At 37.4% G+C, this 25,802-nt stretch overlaps 1 protein-coding gene across 1 annotated transcript; it reads right to left on the bottom strand.

Annotated features, from left to right (window-relative positions):
- C2H1orf115 (chromosome 2 C1orf115 homolog) lies at nucleotides 1-25,555 on the bottom strand. The gene is made up of 2 exons (XM_074222713.1): nucleotides 25,173-25,555; nucleotides 1-2,080 (listed from the first exon to the last, which is right to left on the bottom strand). Exons 1-2 carry the CDS (start codon nucleotides 25,485-25,487, stop codon nucleotides 1,961-1,963), a joined length of 435 nt encoding a protein of 144 aa, XP_074078814.1. The 5' UTR covers nucleotides 25,488-25,555; the 3' UTR covers nucleotides 1-1,960.
- Between the last annotated feature and the right edge of the window lie 247 nt (nucleotides 25,556-25,802).

The following is a 25,802-nucleotide window of genomic DNA, read 5'->3' as shown; positions in this document are numbered from 1 at the left end:
TTACTAAACTTAGTTTCACTGACAGCCAAAAAAAAAAAGGATGGGGGGAAGAAATGAGTTTGGAAAAATAACAAATTCTACAATTACAAACTTAGTATAAAAATAATAACCTGTATTAGTTTTCTTTCATCATTTTGGCTAAAACTTGACCATTTAGCAATTATTTTCAATGTTGGTATCACTTGAGCAGAGGTTTCATGTCAATTTTGTTATAAACTTGAATATGTTAGTATTAATACTTCTGAATTTGAAATATCTAGGTACATGGCTATCAAGCTCCCCATCTAACCTTTCTTTTGTCCTCATTTTTTAACCTACTTTGTCCTTTCATTAAAATTTCCTCTAAGCTGGAATTGATCAGAAAAACTTGAAAATTGAGACTTTGATATGCTGTTCAAAAGGTTCACCTAGATACAAAATGACATTAAAAAAATTATTTTATAATATTCCTGTATTTTTGGTCCCATTGCTATCAATAGGTTATGTCTGAGATCCATGATAGTGGCCCCATACCAAGATATTTACATAGATAAGGTTAAGTTAAAATAAAGTTATCACTTTTTAAATACTAACTTTGAGTGTGTTTGGGTTTTTTTTTAAATACCAGTTGGTAATATTTCTGCTATTTTATTTCAAGGATTCTAAATTCTGGTTACTACTAATAAAAGCATACTCTTTACTCTAGCTTCCATTTTCCCACTGATCTCATTACTTTCTTTTACTTCTCAATTGTCTCTCATTTTCTTCTCTCTTCTCCTTTGCTCTTTTCTCTTCATTCTCTGCCCGCCTCTCTCTCTCTCTCTCTCTCTCTCTCTCTCTCTCTCTCTCTCTCTCTCTCTCTCTCTCCTGTCTCTCCTCTACTTCCTTGTTACTTTCTTCAATTCATCTATTTCAGGAATAGAAATCTGGAAGCCCCTTGCTTTAAAAATCCTACCCTGACTCAATCCCAACTAGTTCCCAACCCAAACCATCTCAGTCTTTCACTTCTATTCTTTCAAATGAGTAAAAACAAGAAACTTTCTCTAGATAAGAAAATACTAAAAGGAAATTTAGCATCCCCTGTAGGCATTTCATCTGCAATAATCAGATTAACCAATGCAGTTGTTCCTATGGAGGCATGGTCAGCATACAAACTGGCTAGACTGATAAAACCTACAGCTCATCAAACAAGTGACCTTCCTGAAACCTACAGGTCGTATTCTGATCTCATCTTTAGTCAATTCTTCAAGCCAGAGATAAGTTTAGTCTATCACTGGCATTTCATAAATTTAAATAAAATTCTCAGATTCATCAATGCTACTTCCAAGATATCTCATTCTTCAAAATTCATTGCCCCATCCAATTTTTCCCTCCACAATGGTAATTAAGCTTTCATCAATAGAAAAACCAGAGTCAAAAGAAATCTGTCCTTCAAATAAGGGCACCTGTAGGGAGGCATTGCATAGGAACTTCTTGGACACTAGGATTCTAGATAGGTGTTCTGTAAAAGTGGTATATTAACTCAAGATTCACTCTGGAAAAAGATCACCAAACATCCAATTTTCTGCCAAAATTTCTCTCCATCTTAATTCCCTGGGAGTCTCCTTTCCATTAAGTCTAGCCTCCCATATCTTGTTTTTTATATGGCTCTCCTTCAGGCTTTGGAGTCACAGGCTCAGAATTTAGCAAATTCAACTGAGAGTCTTGTCCAAGAGAATCCTCAATTCATCCTTTTGGTCCTATATTTCAATACACATGCTTCCCTTTGACCAGAATTCTATTGATGGCAGGACAGTTCAAAGATAGAAAGCAGGTAAGGAACTGATTCATTAACTCCTCTCATCAACCTCCACAAGAAAAACCAGTGAGTTTTTTTCTTTCTCTCTTTAGTAGTTTCTGGGTCAAAGTCCACATGCTTTAGCTTCATAGTGTTTCCAAACAGTATCAGTGTTCTCTCACAGGACATTGTCTTGGTGATTTGTCAGCGAACCAAGGAAAGGAGGGCAGCTGATGATGCAAAAGGTGATGCATAAGCCGTGGCAAGTCCTTGCAAACCAATGACAAAATATCGACATCCTTTGGTGATCACTTTCCCAACATTCTGTTTTTAGAGAAAGAGAAAAATAATCAGTCAATATTTAAATGGCAACATATTGGATACAGTGAGTTAGGAGAACCTAGCTAAAAATCAGTCTCAGACACTTCCTGTTTGCCTCAGTTTCCTCATTTGTAAAATGAGTTGGAGAAGAAAATGGTAAACCACACCATTATCTTTAACAAGAAAACCCGAAATGGGGTCACAAAAAAGTCAGACAGGACTAAATAACAACAAATAATATTCTACTCCTCAAGGGTGAAGAAAGAATGAATTTAATCATCCTGTCCTAAAAAGTCAGTCCCAGAAGAATTAATAGTTATTCAAGAGAGCTATATTAAATTAGATACTAATGGGTCTGAGAAGGAGGTGAAGGAGTTAATGTTCCCTGGCTGCCTGATACTAGGTGAGTCATTTGACCTCTGTTTCATCTTTCTATTGCTGTAAAATGGGAGTAATGATACTTACAATCATTATAAAGCCCTGTTGTAAACATAAATATATATACATATACATAGATATAGATACTGAGAGGATACCAGGGTAACACATTCCATCATCCTTCACTCTCAATACATTGCCAGTCCATTTCTTTATGTCATTTAACTATCTGAGTGACACCTTGTATTCCTGGTTTTTCCTCATAACTCTTCTCTGGCTATATATTGTTGCCTGATCACATTTGCTATACAATTTTTTCCAATCCCTTTTATCTCAGGTGTTTTGTCTAATATATAACAGGCATTTATTAAGAATTTACTATGGGCCAGGCACTGGTGTTCCATGTCTCAATGGAGATAAACATTTAAATTGGAAAAAAAGAGCCTTTGCTATTATGAAAGCTTGGGGTCAGTAAAGTCTTTTACAGTTTTCCAAAAGTGATACAATCCAGCCAACTTTTTCTTTCTTTATAAACTTTAGGCAGAATTCATTATGCATTTATATTGTGAGTTCCAGACAAGGAATTAGTTGTTAAGTCAGACAGGACTAAATACATAACAACAAATACTCAAGTCATAGTTAATTGTTAAACTGTCATTGTAAGTATTTAAGTACACCTTAGAAGTAAGCAAATACAACCTATCAGAACTCACTGAATTGTTTGGTTGATTGCCCAGATTTAGGAAAGTGATGGTAATGCAGATTAAAACTTAAAAAAATATGTGTGCATACCCCCTTTTTAAATATTTCCTAGTACACTCCAGAATGACTCTATAAATATAGTTTGAGCTCAGCAGAAAGGTAGTAGAAGACTCAGGGAAGGAAATCAACATCAGATTGTTGCAGGTCTGGTGACTATAGGCTAATGATGAGGATGATGATAACAATAATAATTGGCATTTCTAAAGAATTTTATGATCTACAAAGGGCTATTTTTACATTATATCTTTGGCACAAAGTTCCCCAGATAGAATATACATTGTTAGAGCTACACATTTGTTGTGATAGTTCAATTGTGTCCAATGCTCTGTGACTCCCATTTTCTTGGCAAAGATCCTGCAGTGATATGCCAGTTCCTTCTCCAGCTCATTTTGTATATGAGGAAACTGAGGTAAACAAGATCAAGTGATTTGTCCAGGATCACACAGCTAGGCAATGTCTGAGGCCAGATTTGAACTAAGGAAGGTGAGTCTTCCTGATTCTCAGATCAGTGCTCTATCTACTGCAACATTGACTACCCTAGATTTTCACATGATGGTGTTTAATAAAATATTAGATGTCTTGACCTGACTTGGACAAATGCTAGACAATCCAGTCAAGTTAAGGGTATTCAAGGATGAAAATGGAAAGAGTTTAATAGTTATTATTAACATTGGATCAAGAGTCAGAACTATAGGGAAAACAGGTAGACCTGGAGCATGATGTATGTAAGAGTGCGTAATGTAGAATACTATTTAAACATTACTTTTTATAACCATTTATGTTTGCAAGGCTGGGAAATTAAAATGTCCATAGAGGATAAACACTTTCCATATATATGTTTTCTACATTATCAATTCATCATTCTATGAATGGACTGTTTAAAGCAAAAGTGACAAATTCAAGGTTTGCAGTTGCTTTCTTCTCTGGCCCTCCCTCCCCAGTTTTGATGCCTGCTATTTTGAACTTCTACTATTATTGAGTTACTTTCTAAGTCATTTTTTTTTGCTTTTTGTAAGGCAATGGGGTTAAGTGACTTGCCCAAGGCCACATAGCTAGGTAATTATTAAGTGTCTAAGGCCATATTTGAACTCAGGTCCTCCTGACTCCAGGGCCGGTGCTCTATCCACTGTGCCACCTAGCTGCCCCCTCCTAAATCCTTTAAAAAAAAGTGTCCCACACTGAGGAAGCACTTAATTTATGTGGGTGCTCTACTGAAAATATAAAATGCAGACCTAGTTTATATTCCCTAGGGAATCTTTCCCTGTCAGGGGTAGAAAACTGTAAAATGCTAATATAAAGGGGATGCCCAGACAGGATAACTAAACAAAGAAGATTCAAGGCAAACATCTTTGTTGGGATTCCCTAATTCTCTCTGCACTTCAAAGAAGTTAGAAGAGGTGAGGATGCTCAGAGATTGGGGAAAGCGATCTCATACTTCTTATCCATTGTGGGAGCTCAACCTCTGCCTGACTCTATCTCTCCCTGAGTATCTCTTTCTCTCTGTCATAATTTTCAGATCTAACTATTCTTATATTATTTTCTCCTCAACTTGTTCTCGAGATCAATATTTTTCTGCTGAGATGTTTCTCTTTCTCTTCTATTTTTTCATTCTTTTAATTTTGTTTTATGATTTCTTACTGTCTTAGAATATCATTAAGCTTCCCCCTGCCCAACTCAAAGAATTATTTTCTTAACTTTTTGATTCTCCATTTCAAGTTGGCTTACTTTCCTGTCAAAATTTTATTCTTGGATTGCTCTTTTTTTTTCTAATTTGTCCTTGCTCTCTCTTACTTGATCTTTAAAGTCCTTTTTAAAGTTCTTCCAAGAACTCTCTTTGTGCTCAGGAACATCTGATGTATCTCTTTGAAAAATGAGTGACTTTTTAAACTCCCTTATCTTCCTCTGAATATGAACCAAGATCTTTTCTATCCTCAGAGTAATGATCTATATTTTAGTTCTTTCTCTTTTGCTTATTCATTTTTTAAGATTTTGGTTTTAGTACCTATCAGAATAATCAATTTGTAGTCCCAAGGTATGGGGAATGATGCCCCAAGCCTCAGGTCCTTCTTACTGTTATTTTCTGAGGTCTGTCTTGAGACCTAATCTTGAGTTCTCCTCTCCATTCCTAAACCACATCTAGGATCCCCCAGATAATCCTACTGCCTGTGGTCCCTCCAATGGTTGCCCAGGAAATAAAATCAGGGACTCTTGTTCTCCTACAGGTGTCCACAGACAATAAGGTCCATGCCTCTCCACCACTGCATTTACTAGTGGGTCACTTTTTTTAAAATGATTTAGGAAGGGGCAGCTAGGTGAGGCAGTGGATAGAGCACCAGCCCTGGAGTCAGGAGGACCTGAGTTCAAATATGGCCTTAGACAATCTCCTCCCTGCAGTCACAATCCAAGATGTGTAGTCACCACATCTGTACTAAGCATCCTTTATCAGTGGAAGGTCCTTCATTCTCCCCCTATTCAGGCACCAGAGCCCCAGACAGTCTGCAAAAATCAAAATTCTAAGGCTGAGGTTGCTTTTTCACCCAGCTGCCCCCAAGGCTTGTTTGCTCATTCTACTGAGACTACTGGCTGCCCAAGAGGTGTTTGTACTTCACTTAGGCAGAACCTCCTCCTCCCCACTCTAGGTTGGGTCTTTCCAGGGGTTTTCTCAGATCGTTTTAGGAAGACAACTCCTTTACCCATGTTTATTTCTTCTGATATTCTGATAGTGTGTGTGTGTGTGTGTGTGTGTGTGTGTGTGTGTGTGTGTGTGTGTGTAGGAAACTTAAAGGGCTGAAATTTTCTGTGACTTACTCTGCCATCTTCCCAGAATCCCTACCTCAGTCTCTATTTGTCTCTGTCTCTGGATCTGTGTCAGTGTCTGTATTTGTCTCTCACTTGTTTCAGTTATGTAGCTCCAAACCCAAAACACTTCACCCAATCATCACATTTTCAAGAGTGGAGAATAGTCTTACATTCTACAGATGAGAAAACTGAGTCCAGGAGGTATTACCCTATCACACAAGCACACTATCCTAGTTTCTTGACTGCCAAGGAATTTAGACTTTTCAGCAACCCTTCCCCCCTCCCTTCTCCTCCTCTTCTACTTCTACCCACCTCAGTTTTGTAAGTGAGAGAAATATCTCTTCACTGGAGTGTGTGTGTGTGTGTGTGTGTGTGTGTGTGTGTGTCTACACATGTGTACCTCTGCCTGAAGAAACACAAATGAAGGCAAAACTTGAAACTTGATTGGTCCAAAAGTCATTTTCTGATGACACAGAGTTATTTATGAATTTAGTTATGAATCTGAGACTATAATCCAGGTCTCAATAAAATTCCAATGTTTGTCTCACTACCCAATATGATGGCTAGTGAAAAAAAACTGAAGTCTAAAGTCTATGGATTTGGAATAAAGGAATTAGAATCTTAATTTTGTTACTAACTTGCTATCTATATGACCTTGGGAAAACCATTTCTGGGAGTTTACTACTCTGTAAAATTAATGGCTAAAAATAGATCTTCTCAAAGATCTCTCAGGTCCTTCCAGTTCTAAATCCTATGATCCACCATCCCTTTCTTTCCTTCTGCCCCACAATTGCTCAGCAAATCCTTTCATGGAGAGTCTCTTAAAGGAAATAGGCTATGTTTCTTTAAAAGAACCAACAAATATCACATTCCAAGATACTTTTAAGCATGCATCTATATAACAAAGAAACTTGTCTGAAACTGTATACTTAATGGCTACATTGAAGCTACATTTTCTTTCTTTTTTTTTTTTTGAGGCTACATTTTCTGATCTTGCCTTCAACTATTCCAAGAAATCATAAGATTGAGTCAGATGAGATCTCAGAGGGTCATTTTACAGATAAGGAAAGTGTGGATTTAGGGAAGGGTAATGATTTTCCCAGGTTTACACAGGCAGTTAGCAGCTGAGCTAGTATTAAAACTCAGGTCCTCTGATCCCAAATACAGCACTCTCTTTCTATGATCTCATATTGCCTTTTGAGTATCCTGCAGAGACTTGTTGGAAGGTTACATTTACTTCTTCCATAAAGCCTTTTCCTTTTTCCATGGTTACCACTGCTACCTTCTTCCCTCTTCTTGACCCAAATGGAGTCACAAAGAATCAGACATGAGTGAATGATAACAAGTAATGATGATGTAGAGGAGGAGAATGTTATGAAGCCATATATTTTTGGAATGCTCTTACAGAGCTAACAGGAGACATTTTACATATGAAGCAATAAAACAATTTTTTTAACGAAAAACAGAGAGCAATCTTTTTTAATGTTGTGCTACTAAAATCAAAGATGGCTTTTATTTATTTCCTTAAATTGTTTTGTAGCATTTATGGCAGTTATATTCTTGGTGTATTATCTCTTAAGAAGGATTTATCATTTTCATCTTTGCCACTACAAAAATATCACTAAAATAACACATTTATTGGAATTATGTCAAAACATAGCATTCAGATATGTGGAATAAAGACATGTAAAATATATGTCTGCCAAGGTTTATCGTAATTCCATCCAGAGAGGATAGCTTTTCCATTTTTGGATCAAAGTGAAAGAAATTCACTCCCATCCTTACCAATTTCCTGGGAATAGAGTTTGTGTATGAGCTGGGAGCAGAGTATGGGGGAGTAGGCAAAGCTGTCAGCTAACTTTTTTTGGGAAGGAGGAGTTGAAATACAGTATTATTGCTGTTCACAATGATCTTAGGAAAAGAAATTAATCAAATGAATAGGAGAGGAAATTCTTCCTCAAATAGGAATGATTAAAATGGAGCTTTCCAATATAAATGGATAAAAAAAACTTGATATGGTAGCCATATATGAGGAAAAATTATATGTTCTATGGAAGCAGGGTAGAATATTAGGACAGAAAAGAAGGAGGGCATTGCTATTAATGAACCTAGCAGAACTTGGAGCTCCTTACTCCCCTTCCCCCTCCCTCCAGTGCTGACATTATGGGGGCAAGAAGAAGCAAGAAAAAGTTTATCTCCACAAAATGGCTTTAAATAGCCTTAGTAAGGGGCGGCTAGGTGGCCTAGTGGATAAAGCACCGGCCTTGGAGTCAGGAGTACCTGGGTTTAAATCCTGTCTCAGACACTTAATAATTACCTAGCTATGTGGCCTTGGGCAAGCCACTTAACCCCATTTGCCTTGCAAAACCCCCCCAATAAATAAATAAATAGCCTTAGTAAGAAAAAAAATTTGCCAGATTTTTTTTCTTCTGAAAGTATGTTATTATGTATAACCTATTTCAAATTGCTAACTGCCTCAGAGAGGAGGGAGGGGAAAAAGAAAATCTGGGAGTCAAAATTAAAAAAAATGAATGCTAAAAATTGTCTTAACATGTTACTTGGGGGAAAATACAATTTTTTAAAAAATAAAGTGTGTTATTTAAAGATTTCTTTCAGTTATGGTATGGATGGTGCAGAAGTTCCTTCCAATTGTAAGCTCTAAGTCAGCACATGAATCAACCACCATGAGGCACCATGAGGCAGGAGTCCTTGAGAAAGGGATGGACTAAGCTAGAGTTTGGCATCCTAGGCTACCAGGGAGGATATGCAGCTGGTACAAAAATTCCCATATTAAAAAAAAAAAACCCACCAAGAAGACAAATTTCTTCCATCTATCAAAACAAATACCACATTTTAAAAATCATAAAAGACAATGATTATCAAGCCAACAAGTCCAAGGGGAATCTGCTAGTTTCCTCTAGATATGAGTTTTTTCTGAAGCTCAAATTCTTTATGTTTAGTTACTGAGGTCCAGGTTTCAGGCTTTAGCTACTCAGGATTAACTAGAATTTGCTTCTCTTTCTGGGCCTGAATTCTTGATTTCTCAGCAGAAATGGCAATTAAATTCTATTGCCTTTTCCTGTCACACTGATTTCCTTTTGAGTGAAATTACAGAAATGAAAGTCTAGGTAATCCACTATCTGCTTAACCATAGCTATGATTAATTAATGGCGGAAAACTACCACCAGAGTCATTAAGGGTGGAGAAAATCAGGGTCTTCCTCAGCCTCCTGTAATCTGAGTACAAATAGAGATATCAGAAAGGAGGAAGTAATTTCTGTTTCTTGTTAGTTGATAAATAATCAGCTATCCCTTAATGGTGGGAATGTCCCCATTCTATTTCAAAAGGGAAAACAGTTCTTAAAAAAAAAGAAAGCTATAGAATTTCTCCATCAACACTATCTCAAAACATACAAAATGAGGAAGACTTTAGATTTTAATCCTGTGAGGTAGTTTAATGGATCATAGATTTATAGCTAGAAGAGTCTCCAAATTAGTCAGGGAGCAGCTCTTCTTCTCACAGATGAGAAAATTTAAGGCCTGGGAGGTTGTGACTGCCAAAGTTACATGGGTAGAGAGCTTCTCTCCAAGACCACTAGTCTTTCAATATCACCACGCTGCCTGCCTAGAGGTGCTATAGATATTGTTGAAAGAGAAATATTTATCAAGTCTTTCCTATAATATTAAGGAATTATTATTATCTGTGCTTGTCTGATATTTTCTGTGGGCTTCTGACTCCCCCTTTATTGTTCAGTTTAACCCTTTTCTCAAATTTAAATTTACCAAGATAATAGAAAGCAACCTCACCCCCTTTCCCTCTACCCCCCCATCTTCCTGGCTCATAGTCTTTCAAGATAAATGCCTGACTCCATTAATGTCGCTCCTTGACTCCCTCCCCCTGACTCCTCAATGCACAAAAGGTGGACTAGACTCCCTATAAAAATTTGAACAACCCCCTCCTCCATGCTGGATCCACGTGGGTCCAATTTCAAGGCTATTTCCTTTCCCTTTCCATAATGTCTTGCTATTAGCTTTTGTGAACTATTATAGTAACTTGCAATTTTTGTGCAACCTGTGAATCAAAATCTAAGCTTTTCTTATCTCCCTGAGTCAGAATGGTGAGTTTTTACCCTAAAGGAGTCTGATCTTTCAAGCTTCCCCGTTCCCTAGGGGTATTTTCCCACCATCATAATGGCAACCATGAAGGGACAGATCAACTCTCAGTCTCCAGAAGGTGAGAAATAACCTCCTCCTTTATTTTCTCTAAGTGGTCTCAAAAGACCTCTTTACCCTTCCCATTCCCCTGGGCATTTGCTGGAGAAGCAGAAGCAGGCATACTGTGAATTTTGTGGGAGGCAATCACCACAACAAGGCATCCCCTTACTGCAAGTCATCCCATTCCCCATCCTACTAGGATATTCTGGGAGGTGAGCAGTTTTTGCATGGCAGGTACCACCCAGTGGGATCTGTAAGGGCTATTGGACCTCCCCTGGAGCTATGGTTCATTCTTTCAGCTAAGGCTGAGGTTTTTGAAGGCAGAGATAGGGAAATTGTTAGAATTAGCAAACTAGCCACCAGAGCTTGGAGATGGAATTTTTCTACATGGACTCCAGTCACTCCTTCCAAGTGTAGCAACCTAAAGGTTGGAGTACTTACAAGTTGCTTAGCTCCTGCTTTTCTCCTATGCTGGTGAATCATGACAAAAAGGCTCTCTTTGCTCCTAAAAATCTTAGCTTTTACTGAGTTTGATTTATTAATTCTCTCCCCTGCCATCATCAGGTAGATGTCCATCTATTGTATTTTCTCTGTCTTGATTTGGCAAAATCTGTTTTGTCATTTGTAGGTCTCATTTGCTTCTATGATTTCTTTCCAGATGTAAAATGGCAGAAAAATTGGAATTTCTCTCTTAGAATCCATAATCTAAGTGTCATGGATTATATTAATTCAATGATTGAAGTTTGAGGAAAAAGTCTTGTTCTTCCCATTCCTTGCTCTAAGTTTGGTTCAAACCCTCATGACCCATTCAATTCTTAAACTTTGCTCTCTCAGATATCTCTCTTTAGCTGATATATTGAAACTCAAAAGTTTGTTTTAAGAAATGGGTCACAAAATAATAGTTAAGTTTTGATTGACTATTTTTTAAGGATTAAGCTACAAATTGAAGATTGTTTAATGTAAAATTAATTTTGAAAGGTATATTTTAAAAAACTGGAATAATTTTGCTGAAAAGGTTCCTATTTCTGTATTTTAAATTTTAAGAAAAGTCTTGGTCTTTCTTCATCACACAAGATAGGAAGAAATGTGAAAGTGATGAAAACTTTTTGTGACTAATCTAAATAGTTTCTGAAAATTTTTGTAATTAGATTTTTAAGGTAAATTTAAATATATAACTTAGAATGCTAAATAATCTAAAATTCTATTTGATAGAATTTGAGGAAAATAAGATTCATGGGCAACTGAGTTCAGTTTCTAGTCCCAGTTTAAAGGAAACAATTGTTTTTAAAATGTGAATTACTGGAGCAGCTAGGTGGCACAGTGGATAAACCCCAGCCCTGAAGTCAGGAGTACCTGGGTTCAAATCCGGTCTCAGACACTTAATAATTACCTAGCTGTGTGGCCTTGGGCAAGCCACTTAACCCCATTTGCCTTGCAAAAAGAAAAAAACCTTAAAAAATGGGAATTACTCCTTTTTATTTCTTTTGAGTTTTGAATCTAATTGCTTAATTGGCCCTGAATGGGAAAAAAGGAAGAGGGATACTTATTAAGATGAAAAAGGTATGTTGGTTTTGAAATGTATTTTGATATCTTTTTGTGATATATTATGTGAAAACTGGGAATTTTGCTGAATAAACTTTTAGTTATTCTATCTTAAAATCATAGAAGATACTATGGGATATCTCTCTGTGTACACCATCAATGCTGATATGATTTAAAAATTGACCCTAAAATTATAACTGGTCTTAATTGGCTTTATTTCAAAGGAATTTAAAGCTTAGATACCTAATTTATAATGTCTTCTTTAAGGAGATTTTTTTCCTTGTAAGCTCTTTTACCCCAGTTTTCCCCCTAAGCTTGGTATCTGAAAAGTCCTCATGTGGAAACAAGGGATCTTAGTATTTTTAACAAGTAAAGATGGTACCCACCATGTGGAGATTGATTCTTAGCATTTTTTTTAGTTGTTTTTTTTTGCAAGGCAAATGGGGTTAAGTGGCTTGCCCAAGGCCACACAGCTAGGTAATTATTAAATGTCTGAGACCGGATTTGAACCCAGGTACTTCTGATTCCAACGCTGGTGCTTTATCCATTGTGCCACCTAGCTGCCCCTTGTGGGCTTTGTTCTAACAGAGACCAGCAGTGGGTAGTTGGTGAGTACACTTTTTATATGGTATATGATGTGGTTATATTGGAAGCAAAGTGTTGTGGTTTTGATAGGTATACTTAGTCATTTGGGGTCTCTATGGAGGCTATGAATTGCTTGGGGTCTCCAGTTGCAGTTTGGAGTTTCTTTGGAGGCTAAGATTTATTTTCTTGGTTAAGTGTCTGCTTCTCTGGAAGCACTATTCAGGGTTCTAATGGGTAAGAATGAAACTCAGGCCTGGATCCAACACTGAGTTGGAAATTTTTCTTACTTTAATGGTATAACTCTCTAAGAGAAATATGTTTGTTGTTTGGTCATTATGAAAATTGTGAAACTATTAATTGAGGTATTAGGGAACTTAGTAGATGAAATATTAGATAGAGAAATATGTTTTATAATTATCTCCCCACCTCCATCTCACTGTCCAAACCTAGAGAAAGATCAATGAAATTTTAGTAAAGTACCTTGCTTGTCATAGGCAAAAGATAAGCCCCAATCAATAAACAATGGATCCCTGCCTTAGCCTGAGTGACCACACTCATCAGCATACCTCTTATCTCATCTCTGCTTCTTAAGCTTCTGCCCCCTCACAACCATATCTCCCCTCACTTAAATCCACCTTAAGCTCACCTCTCTTCTCAGTTGCACTGCTCTTGGTTCTCTCTGGCTGAGCCACCTTAAGAACAGCCTCCTTATTTGAATTGGTAATGAAGAGACAAAACTCTTACTTTTTTGCACATATGATGGTATACTTAGAATATCATCTAAAAAACTATTTGAAACAATTAGCAACAACCTTAGCAAAGTTTCAGGTTATAATATAAACCCACATAAATCATCTACATTTCTATATGTCACTAACAAGACACAGCAGCAAGATAGAAAGAGAAATTCCATTTAAAATAACTGTAGGCAATATAAAATACTCAGGAGTCTACCTGCCAAGACAGACTCAGAAACTATATGATAACAACTATAAAATACCTTTCACACAAATAAAATCAGATCTAAATAACTGTGCAATTGTCAATTGATCATGGTTAGACTGAGCTGATATAATAAAAATGACAATTCTGCCTAAATTAATTATTGATTCAGTGTCATACCAATCAAACTTCCAAAAAACTGCTTTGTTGAGCTACAAAAATATAACTAAATTCATAGGGAGGAAGGAAAGGTCAAGAACATCAAGGGAAGGGCAGCTAGGTGGCTAGTGGATAGAGCACAGGCCCTGGAGTCAGGAGTATCAGAGTTCAAATCCTGCCTCAGGCACTTAATTACCTAGCTGTGTGGCCTTGGGCAAGCAACTTAACCCAGTAACCTTGAAAAAATTAAAATAAAAACAAACAAAAAACAAACAAAAAAAACTTTGGGACTGGCTAAGAAACAAAGTGGTGAATCAGTGGAATAGTTTAGGTGCAAAAGAAACAGCAGTAAATGACTGCTGTTGGATAAACTCAGAGATTGCAGTTTCTGGAATAAGCACTCACTCTTTGATAACCTGGACATAGTATGGCAGAAACTAGACACAGACCAACATCTCAAAGCATATAATGAAGATAAGGTCAAAATGGGTACAGGATTTAGAAATAAAAGGTTAAATCCTAAGCCATTTAGTAGAAAAGGAATAGTTTACTTATTCGATCTATGGAGAGGGGAGTAGTTTATGACAAAAAAGAGATTGAGAGCATTATAAAATACAAAATGGATAATTTTGATTACATTATATTGAAATAATTAAATAAAAAAAAACCCAATGCAACCAGGATTAAAAGGAAGGCAATAAATTGGGAAACAATTTTTACAATTAGTGTTTCTAACAAAGGAATCATTTCTAAAATATTTAGAGAGCTGAGTCAAATTTATAAGAATATGTCATTTCCCAAATGATAAATGGTCAAAGGATATGAAAAGGTAATTCTCAAATGAAGATATTAAAACTATCTATAGCCCTATGAAAATGATGAAAATCATTATTAGAGAAATACAAATTAAAACAACTCTGAAGTACCACTTTACATCAGATCTCCCAGATCATGAAAAAAGGTAAAAATCCCACATGTACAAAAATATTTATGGCATCTCCTTTCATAGTGGCAAAGAATTGGAAATTGAGAAGATGCTCATCAATTGGGGAATGGCTGAACAAATTGTATTATTTGAATGTGATGGAACACTATTATTCTATAAGAAATCATGAGGGAAAGATCTTCACAATAATCTGGAAAGACTTGAATGAATTGATGTAGAGTGAAGTGAGCAAACTCAGAAGAATATTATACACATTAACAGCAACAATGGATCATGATCAACTATGATGATCTTGTTATTTCGGCAGTATAATAATCAAAGGCAATTCTAAAAAACTTGTGATAGAAAATACCATTCACATCTAGAGAAGGAACTGTGGAGTTTAAATACAGATCAAAGATTTCTATCTTTAATTTTGAAAAGTTATCTTATGTATTATGTCTTTTTTCTCTCTAATGTTTTCCATTTGAATTTGATTCTTCTTTTATAACATGATTAATATGGATCTATGTTTAGCATGAATAGCTTATAGCAGGTTGCTTTCTATCAGAGGGCAGAAATGGAGGGAGAAAAATGTAAAACTCAAAACCTTGCCAAAAAATGATTATTGAAAACCACCATCACATGTAGTTGGAAAAATAAATAAAAAATATTTAATAAAGAAACAAAAACCCCAATAAAAACAGCCTTCTTAAAACAATCTCATTGCTTTGAGCAAAGGAAAGTGGTATTTGAAAATTTTGTGATAAAACATGTAAAAATCCCTTTCTATGAAAAATTTTCATCTATGAGTTAATTTATTATGATGCTAATTTAATATTGATAACAATTGATAACCTATTTTAATTAAGGAGATCCTGGAACCCTTTATATTTTCATTATTTTATTTGCCATTCTGATTTTGTCTTGAACTTAGCTGTGGTAAATAGAAAAATTGGGGTATTTTCTGGGTAGTCAGACCATCCATGTTGCTAGCAATTTAGGGTCCCTTTTCAACTGCTATAAGACCATGCTTACCCCCAGCTTTGTGAAGATCTTTTAAAAATATTATTTTGGAGGTCTATAGAGTGAAGTTTTAAATGTGAATAATATATTATAATATCTATATTCAGTACATTACTGAATTAGGTCATTTTTAAGTTTTAAAAATGCATAAAAGAGATCATGGTTTTTTGAGTATCTTAAGAGTTCTAATATTAAGGTTGGTAAATATTTGTAACAACTAAGATTATTAGTAAGGAAAGATTCTTTCATAAACTAAAAATTTGGGAACTTAAAGTTGTGCTGTTGATAGCAAACAGAATGAATGAATGAAGTTTTCATCTAATGATTTAGTCCTTTGCCATCAGGTTGTAACAATTTGTTATATTATCTGCATTATCTCTGGGAGTTTTTACCTGAGGAACTTAGGTCACTTTGGCCCAAAGAAACAGTTTGGGAAACTTTGTCTTCTTCTGACTGCATGTTTATGAAAGGGGAATATATGTATGAAAGGGGATGTATATGTATTTGTTATTTGACAATAAGATAAAGTGGGGGAAATGCATCTATTTGAAATTTTATTATGTGGTTGACTTATCCTATCTTTATTTTTCAGAGTATTAAAAGTAAGAATTTACTATTTGTGAAAAATTTTGTTACTAGATAATAGCTTCTAAATTATTGTCAGTAAAAAGGATTTCGTTGTTTTTATCTGACTTTGTCACTATTTCCATGGCATAGTAAGAATTATGCTAATGTTGAATTCATCACAAAAACATAATTCAAATTTCTAAAGGATCTCATTTTCTTTTTCAGTATGATATAAGTGTATTTGGGTAGAAGTAAATTTATAAAACAATATGTAAAGTTATTATGTTTACAAAGTTAAAGTTAAGAAAACCTCTATACTGTTTTGATTGTTGTTCTAAGAAATAAGATTTAGATATGATAATGCTATGTTTAATTAAATACAATAATTCATATGTTACCCAATTTGGAAATCTGATTTGTCTTATGACTGTTTTGTTACATTTGAAATTAGTTATATCTGTGAAATTTTAAAGTCATCTAAAATATTCTAATTGTTCTAAAGGGTTCTTAAAAGCAATGATTTGTATTTATCTAGTTTAAACATGGTTAATAACTGAACATATTCTACTTTAAAAACTATTTTTTAAAGCCTGGTTCTGGATGCAATTTAGGATTATTGTATTTTTTACATCCCAAGTTTTTGTTTATTATATTTCATTTTAAAGCATAGTCCTGATGTGCTTATGCAACAATTGATAGAATTAGTTGTAATCTTTCTCTGTATCTCTTTCCTGATATTTATTATAATCACATAATACATTTTGATAATTTAAAGTTGAATCCATCTGAAGCTTTGATTATAGGAAATTGCTGTATTGCAATTTATTGCAACTAAATGATTTGGTCTGATTTTACACCAGGTATGTTAGTCCAAGGGATACCACTGTGTCAATAATGCCATAGTCCCAAGGGGTTTGAGAAGAGTAACTGCAGGTGAAGTACTAGTGAGAATATTCCACTGAAGGAATGACCATCAGCTAGTAATAGCTGATTATATGAAGTTTGATTATGATGACGATGATGATAATGAAGAAACATTACCTTCTGCTTTGTGGCTACACCCTAAAAGAGTAAAAAACTTTCTAATCGACTTGCAACTTAAACCCTCTACATGTGTTGTTGCCTTTAGAATGTGAATCTCTTGAGAACATGAACCATCTCCCTTTTTTCTCTTTGGAGTTTCACAGAGTACAATACATTGTACATAGGAAGAACTTGAAAATGCTTTTTGAATCATTCATTCATTTTAGACAAAGTCTAATTCTGATGAACCTGATAATAAAAAAAAGGAGAATTTTAGATTTTAAATTCACTCTCTAAATGGGTCAAGTATAGTAGACAGAACTCTGGAGCCAGGGTCTAAGAGGTTTTTGCTCACAAAAGTCACAAGCTACATAACCATAAGCAGGTGCATGTATCTTTTTCTCATTTGTAAACTGGGGGATAATCACACTATTACCTACCCATACAGAGTTGCTATGAGAATCAAACAAATTCAATATGAAAAGGGATTTGTGAACCTTAAACATTACATAAATGGCATTATGAGTATTGAGGTCAGATCTTGACCTGGGGGGGAAGGAAACAATTTGTCAAAGTATCATAGGAGTTAGAGCTGCAAGAAGCTCTGGAGGTTATTTAATCCAATCCCCTTGTTTTATTGATAAAAAAAATAACCAAAGAAATTAATTGACCGAAGATTCACCCTTATTAAGTAGTTAAGTAGATTTAGAGCAGAAAGGGACTTCAAAGGTCATATAACACTTTGATATGTGAAGAAACAGAGATCTAAAGAAATTAACTTACTTGGCCAAGCTCTTAGTAAATGGAATATTATCGGGCTATTGGATATAAGTGTCTGAGCCTAGATATAAAGTTCCCAATACTTTCAAACCTGACCCCATGGGAGCTGTGAGTCCATCCCTTAAAAAAAAAGGTTTACTTCCTCCATCTATGTCTATTTCTTATTGTAGATTGATAGCTTTCCTTTAAGTAATTAGATATTATGCCATTCCATGTATATTTATTTAGAATTCATATATTCCATTATCTATGATATCTTTAAATATAATGTAGTTTACCTACTTTTAGAAAATAAGTGACCATTAAGACTTTTCAAGTTGCTCAAATTTATTTACTTTCTAACTTTCTCTTAACTTCTGACCTGGCACTTTGTATTTCTACCAAGCTCTGGGTTTCTCAAGAGAAATAATTAGAAAGCATCGATTCTATTAAAGGTCCATTTTTTTCCCTATAGAAATATGTTAATTACATAGAATGGGTGAGACTAGGTGGTAAGGTTGAGAGTGCTAGGTATGGAGTCAGGAAGACTTGAGTTCAAATTTGACCTCAGACATACACTTGATCTGTGACCCTGGGCAAGTCACTTAACCTCTCTCTCTTAACCTTTCTAATCTGTAGAATGGAAATAATAATGATGCTTACCTCCAAGAGTTATTGAAAGAACAAAATGACAATATGTTTAATGTGTTATGAAAATTTTAAAATATGATATAAATACAATGATGATGCTTAGCTTTGCAAAGCAATGGGGTTAAATGTCACACAGGCCACACAGCTAGGTAATTTTTAAGTGTCGGAGGCTGGATTTGAATTTAGGTACACCTGACTCCAGGGCCTGCACTCTATTCACTGTGCCACCTAGCCACCCCAAAATAAGTTATTCTTGATTGTCATTTGGTTTTAATTTTCTTTTATACTATATTCCAAGTTCTTTCCCCCTATTTAATGTCTATTGCATAATCTTGTGTGATCCTGACTGTAGATGTTTTGTATGTGATCTCTTTAGATTTAACTGTCCTAAGTAAATTTTTTTACTTATAAGTTCTGGAATTTCTGGAATTTAGTGATCATGTAATTGGTTCTTCTTTCAGATGATAATAGTTAGATTTTTGTCTTTTTTGGTTTGCCCACAGATTATAGTAGTTCTAGGCAATTTTCTCAAAATGTGGTAAATAGGATTTTTATTTTATTCTGGTTTTCTGAAAGAACAATGATTTTTAAGTTATCTTTCCAGTTTTAGACAAATCTGTTTTCTGGCCAAATCTTAATTCATTTGATTTTTTTCAACAACTCTAAAAGGTATTTTATCCTCATTATACATATGAGGAAAATGAAACATATAGGTTAAGTGACTTGCCTAGTGTCACATAGCTAGCAAATGTCTAAGTCTGGATTTGAATGCAGGTCTTCCTCACTTCATACCTAGCTTCACTTGAAAGTATAGAACAAGGGCACTCTCATTAATGAAAAATAATTAAAGGGGATGGAATCAATTAATGTCTTATTGATTGCATTGTTTCAACTATGAATACATTGTGCTATTTAAAAAAATGTAAGCAGCAATTCTTGCCCCCCCCAAAAGTCATCTTCCCTGTGTACCTTCTTCTTAGAGACTCCTTTCAGGCTTCTTCTTATGTGCCACCTCCATGGAAAACCTTTTTTTGATTCCTATTTTGGTACGGTAGGGAATGACCCTAAGCTCTTCAGATGATCTTATGTCAATTTATTTACTTAGCTGTTTGTCCCCCATAGTAAGCACTTTGGGGCACATGGGTGGTACCATAGTGCATAGAGTGCCAGGTCTGGAATCATCTTCCTGCATTCTAACCCAGCATCAGATACATCCTAGCTATGTGACCCTGATCAGATCACTCTCCTTGTTTGCCTCAGTTTCTTCATCTGTAAAATGAGGTAAAGAAGGAAATAGCAAACCAAGTATCCCTAAATGTGATCACAAAGAGTAGATGACTGAAAAAACAACTGAACAACTATAAGAACCCTTCCCCCCCCATTAAAATAAGAGCTCCTTAGGGAAGGAGCTACTTTGCATTGGTACTTTGCACATAGTAGAACCTTAATAAATGGTGTGTAATTAAATAAAAGTTCAACCTCTATTTTCATTTCTTTCTTTGTATCCCCACTGTCTTGCAATGTCTGGAATGTAGTTACTATTTAATAAAGGTTTGCTGACTTTAATTAAAATCTAGTACTCTTTTTCATTGCAGTACAGAGTAGAATGAATGGGATATGGGGGCTGGGTAAATGTTGACTAGGGAAGGCACTGCAAGGGCTTATTCATTTATTTTGACCCATTTGTCATACAAAGATTTTTCACACTAAAGCTCAAGAACTACAGCAATTATTGAGATTTATTTTCTTTTTTTTGTTGTTTTTAGGTTTTTGCAAGGCAAATGGGGTTAAGTGGCTTGCCCAAGGCCACACAACTAGGTAATTATTAAGTGTCTGAGGCTGGATTTGAACTCAGGTACTCCTGACTCCAAGGCTGGTGCTTTATCCACTTCTCCACCTAGCCGCCCCAAGATTTATTTTCTTTAAATAGTAGTAGGAAGAGACTGGGACATAAATTGAAAATCTGATTGATAAAAAATGTTATTATCCTTTCTTGCTGTGTTTTAGTGAATTAAATAAAAGCCAGACTTTTTAAGCCTAGTTAAAATTTTCCTTCCCCAGTTTGACTTAGGTGATAGGAAAACAAAATCTTGAAGCAATTAGAATAGCTCACATTTATAACCCTAAAATTTTACAGATGAGCAATTTCCACATGGAAACAGTGTGACATATTAGAAAAAAAAACTACTGGATTTAGAGATTGAGGACCTGGGTTTCCCTTGGAGCTCTGTCATTTAATCTGCATAACCTTAGGCAAATTATATAACCCCATTGGGTTTTAGTGTTCTCAGTTGTAAGATAAGTTGGATAGGCTAAATGACTCCCAAGATCCTTCCTTTCAATCTATGATCTTTGCAACTATAGCTCATTTCTTTCCTCCCAAACTGGTAAACTTGACTTTTAAGACCATATCTCTTTCTAGAGTAAATGGTACACAGTTGATAGAAACATGTAACAAATAGGGGCTAACATTGCTGTATGCAAAAGGTGAAATGAGGATGTTGCTGAATGGACTAGATACTGACTATAGTGCCCACATTAAATATCTTTTCACCCAGCTCTTTTCTTTACCTGACTCACCGGACTCTTCTACTTCCTCATCAACAACCTTTTTACTCTGAAGATGCCTCCACCCTCTGGGTTCCTCCCCTTTCTACCAACACTCCTGGTTCCAGTTCGCTTTTATGTGTTGGCATCTCCCATAGGAATGTAAGACTCTGGAAGGGAGGGATTTTTCTTTCTTGGCATGTATTTGTCTCCCCAATGACTAGCATATAATAAACATTTAATAAGCACTCAATCAGTCTACTCAGTTGGAAGCAAGCTTCTTTATGTAGAGTGGAAAAGAAGACAACTTTGTCACTCTAGAGTGAAAGACATGACATTTCTTCTGCTGGAAAAGAGAGGAGAAACATCCCTCCAGGGAGGGATGAGAGGCTTATTCATATTTGCTGTTTTATGAACACACTTATGGAAAGTTAATAAGAAGTGAAGAAGTTGGAAATTTGACTTCTTTAATTCTGAATCATGAAAAGATGATTTAGAAAAAGATCTGCTTCCCCATGATAGTCATTAAATGTCATGTAGCAGACAGTTTGCTGGCCTTGGAGTCAGGAGATGTGGAATGAAGTTCTGGCTCATTTATTACTTACTAGTCTTACAATGGAGGCAACTTGGTGATTCAGTGAATATATCACCGGACTGGTGTCATGAAGACCTGAGGGGTGGCTAGGTGGCCCAGTGGATAGAACATCAGCCCTGAAGTCAGGAGTACCTGGGTTCAAATCCAGCCTCAGACACTTAATAATTACCTAGCTGTGTGGCCTTGGGCAAGCCACTTAACCCCATTGCTTTGCAAAAAACAAAAACAAAAAAGATTACATGAAGACCCGAGTTCAAATGTAACATCAGATACTTACTCTTGGCAAGTCACTTAATCTCTGGTGACCTGAACCCACTGAAGAAGAAAATGGCAAATCATTCCAGTATTTTTGCCAAGATAACCTCATGGATAGGACTATGAAAAACTGGATATGACAACAACAAATCACTTAATTTCCCTAGATCCCAGTTTGCTGAAAAAAAAATGTCTTAATTGCTAATCTAACTTGTACTCCGAGTGAAGAAGATTTGAGTTCAAATTCTGTATAAGGTTCTTTGTGTCCATAGATAGGTAATTTAATGTCAGCCTCAAACTTGAAGGTGCTGTGTCAGAAGAGAAGGGGAAGGAATGAAGAATTAATTAAGTGCTAAACACATTACAAATATGATTTCATTTGATCCACACAACAACCCTAAGAATAGCTACAATTACCCCCATTTTACAGTGAAGGAAACTAAGGCAAACAGAAGTGACTTGTCCATGGTGACACAGCAAATGTGTCTTAAGTTGAATTTGAGCTCAGGTTTCCTTGGGTTCTCGATCTGCTGCTCCATCTCTATTTGTCTCATCATTATCAGTTGTCATTTTAATGACCAACTTTATGATCCTAGAGCTATAAGTTTTAGGAATAACAACCTGACCTTTGATTCAACAGGGAATTCCTAGATGGGAAAATTCCCCCTGCCAATGTGGGATGATGTCATCCTCAAAGCTTGAGTCTTAAAGAATTGCCATAGATAACTGGGACATATATGAGTCAGAGGAAGAAGTTCATCCTAGGCTTTCCAGGCTTAAGGCAAACTATCATTATATCACTACATTATAGAAATGTGAATGATTAGCAGGACTACTATTTGCAATCTTTGTGGCCTTAATACAAGCTACCTCAACATTATCTCCTCTTCTGTAAAACAAGAGGTTTGGATTAGATGACCTTTAAGGTCCTTTCCAGCTCTAAATCTATGGTCTTGGATATTATATCAGCTTAGATAATATTGTAAAATGCTTGGTACAGTGCCTAACATATTTCTTTTTTTTCTTTTTTAGGTTTTTGCAAGGCAAATGGGGTTAAGTGGCTTGCCCAAGGCCACATAGCTAGGTAATCATTAAGTGTCTGAGACCGAATCTGAACCCAGGTACTCCTGACTCCAAGGCCGGTGCTTTATCCACTATACCACCTAACCACTCCCCCCCCAACATATTTCTTAAAGAGGATAGAAAACATCAGAGATGTCTTGACTTGCAAGTGAACTGGACTTAAGTGAGGTAAAGCTCTGCAAAGTTGTCAGTCTCATTCTCTCCTCCAAAGTCATTGAAGTCCAGTGACAAGACATATGGCAATGGTCCAGTAATGAATAATAATATTTGCTCCCTTTTCTACTCTTCTCCCATACCACCATGAATGAGTTCCTACTTCTATTTTTTTAGCACCCTAGGATAGGTTTAATTTTCCTTAATTCACTAAGGAGTTAAAGTAATGGAAAAAATGAGATTGGATTACTTTTAATTTAAATAATGGCATACAGGGGCGGCTAGGTGGCATAGTGGATAAAGCACCGGCCTTGGAGTCAGGAGTACCTGGGTTCAGATTCGGTCTCAGACACTTAATAATTACCTAGCTGTGTGGCCTTGGGCAAGCCACTTAACCCCATTTGCCTTGCAAAAAACCTAAAAAGAAAAAGATGGCATGTGAAAACAGGGAGGATGGAGAGCTGGTTGCTTTGGTTATCACAGAAACTTAACAGTCAAGTGTTCTGACTCTGAACAAGTTAGAAATCTCTGACAATCTTCATGTTAAGGGAAGTTTTCTCCTCTGTTGAGTGCAATGGAACCATGGAAAACATGGTCTCTACCTGGGAAGAAATTCACTGGAAGGCCTCCTAAGTAAGGCTCTGAGTAGCAAGAAATTTAGAAACTATAAGGATTGGAGTACAATGAGGCTGCAGATAGGGAAAAATCTCAGTTCCTATCTGTTGGGCATGAAACAAAATTCTAGCCTTTTCTCTTGTTCCCTCCCCCTACCTCCAGTACTTGAAACTTTTTCCCCCTTCTGATCTCCTTCCTCCATCCTCCAACCTCAAACAAACAAACAATGCCTGCTGGTTACAAAAGCTTCAGCACTGAAATAACTAACTGGAAGAGGGGCTAGGAGAGTTGACAAATCCAATATTTATGTATTTCTTGAATTTCCCACTCTGGAAATAATGGAGCGAAGTTTGGGGTAAAAGCTATGTCCAAAGGAGACAAAGTTCTACTGATGAAGGTTCATAATGCTGTGAAGGTTGGACTGGATTCTCCAAGGCTATTTGAATATAATAAGAATTGTCTGGGAAGTTAAGTCAACAGCATTTATTAAGCATCTACTAAATATTAAACACCCTGCAGCAGAAGATACAAAGAAAGGCAAAGCCACCAGGAACTTACAAGCTAACTGGGGAGACAATTTGCAGACAATTATGAATAAACAAGCTAAATACTGAATGAATTGGGATACAGTAGATTCAGGTTTTCTGCAGAAGGTGGGGTTTTAGGACTAGTAGATGGGGTTAGATTCCCTGGAGTTGGAGGACCTGGGTTCACATCTTCCCTTTGCTGTTCTGCGTGTGACCAAGGTCAAGTCACTTGACTACTCTAGTCTTCAATTTCCTCATCTTTTAAAGGAAGATCGGTCCTCCCCAGCTCTAGATTCTAAGCTCCTGGGCAACTTGAAAGGCTACATGCGAGGACCAGTCTTTGTGGCCACATTAACTCCTGAAGACTGCCTTAGAATAGGCTTCCTGCCATCTCCCAAGTGCTGCAGCAGCCACACCAAAGCCGACTCACTTTCTCGAAAGTAGTGAAGAACTTTTGTCCGTGGAGGTGGGGTGGAGAAGAAAACTGAAGGGAAGGGTGGGAGGGAGGCAGAGCAAAATGATTTTACAGATGATCTGAGATCTAGTCCCTTTCTGTCACTAATTCTCTGGGAAGTGCTGGACAAGTGATTCCACCTTTCAGCCACCTCAGTTTACTTGTCCGTACGAGGAAGGCACTGGAGCAAGGAAGTCAACACGCATCTATGGGGCATTAGCTGTGTTCTACAAGACGACCTGTTAGCTTCCCCAGGGGTTCTTAGCTCAAACGAGGGCGAATTGGGGTGGGTGGGTGACATTTCCAGGTGGGCCTGGCGGGTGGGGTGTGCCAGGGGCTGGACTGCGGTGAGGGCCCCCGCCGCCACCTGGCCCCCAGCTCCTAGCCCCCCGCGTCTCAAGAGCAGGAGCCGGAGGAGGGAGTAGCGAAAGGATGCTGCGGGCCCCCCAGTGTGGGAGGTGCGGCCAAGGACAGACGGGGTGGCCCCCTCCTCAGCGGCCCCGGGGCACCCCGCGCCCCCCGGTCCCCTCCTACCTTGCCATACTTCTGGAGCTTCTTCCGACACCTCTTCTTGGGCTTCCCCCCGGCCACCTGCTCCTCCAGGGGCTCGTATCTCTGCGGCAGGAAGGCAAAGTGGACTTTCCTGGAGTCCGCCCTCGCCTCGGGCTGGGCGTCCGGGCTGGGCGGCTGCCCCTCCGGCCCCCAGGCCTGCTCCTCCTGCTCCTCCTCCTCCTCCTCCAAGTGCGGGCGCTGCACGATGCAGGCCTCCTCCTCACGCCCCTCCGGCCCCCGCCTCAGGAACCGGGGCAGGCGCCCGCCGGGCCGCTTCCCCCGGAGCCGGCCGCCCATCGCTGCGCCGCCGCCGCCGCTGCCCGGCTGCCCAGGGCTGCGGCGGACGCGAGAGGACTCTGCTCCTCGCCTCCTCCCCACCCACCCGGGCCGTCACTGCCCGGCCCCGGCCCCGCCGAGGGCAGAAGAGCCCGGGGGCCTGGCGCCCCCTGGGAGCCAGGGCTGGAAGTGCCAGCTCTTGGTGCTGCTCTCAGCCACTCTACTCTCCTTCCGACTGGGAAACTTTATAATCAAGACTTGTTGGCAAAAATCTACCAGGCAAGTAGCTAAAGAGTGAAGCTGGCTTGGGCGGCTAGGTGGCGCAGTGGATAAAGT

Source organism: Macrotis lagotis, chromosome 2 (genome assembly GCF_037893015.1).
Source record: "Macrotis lagotis isolate mMagLag1 chromosome 2, bilby.v1.9.chrom.fasta, whole genome shotgun sequence".
NCBI lineage: Eukaryota > Metazoa > Chordata > Mammalia > Peramelemorphia > Peramelidae > Macrotis > Macrotis lagotis.
This window is presented reverse-complemented; position numbering and strand designations above follow the sequence as displayed.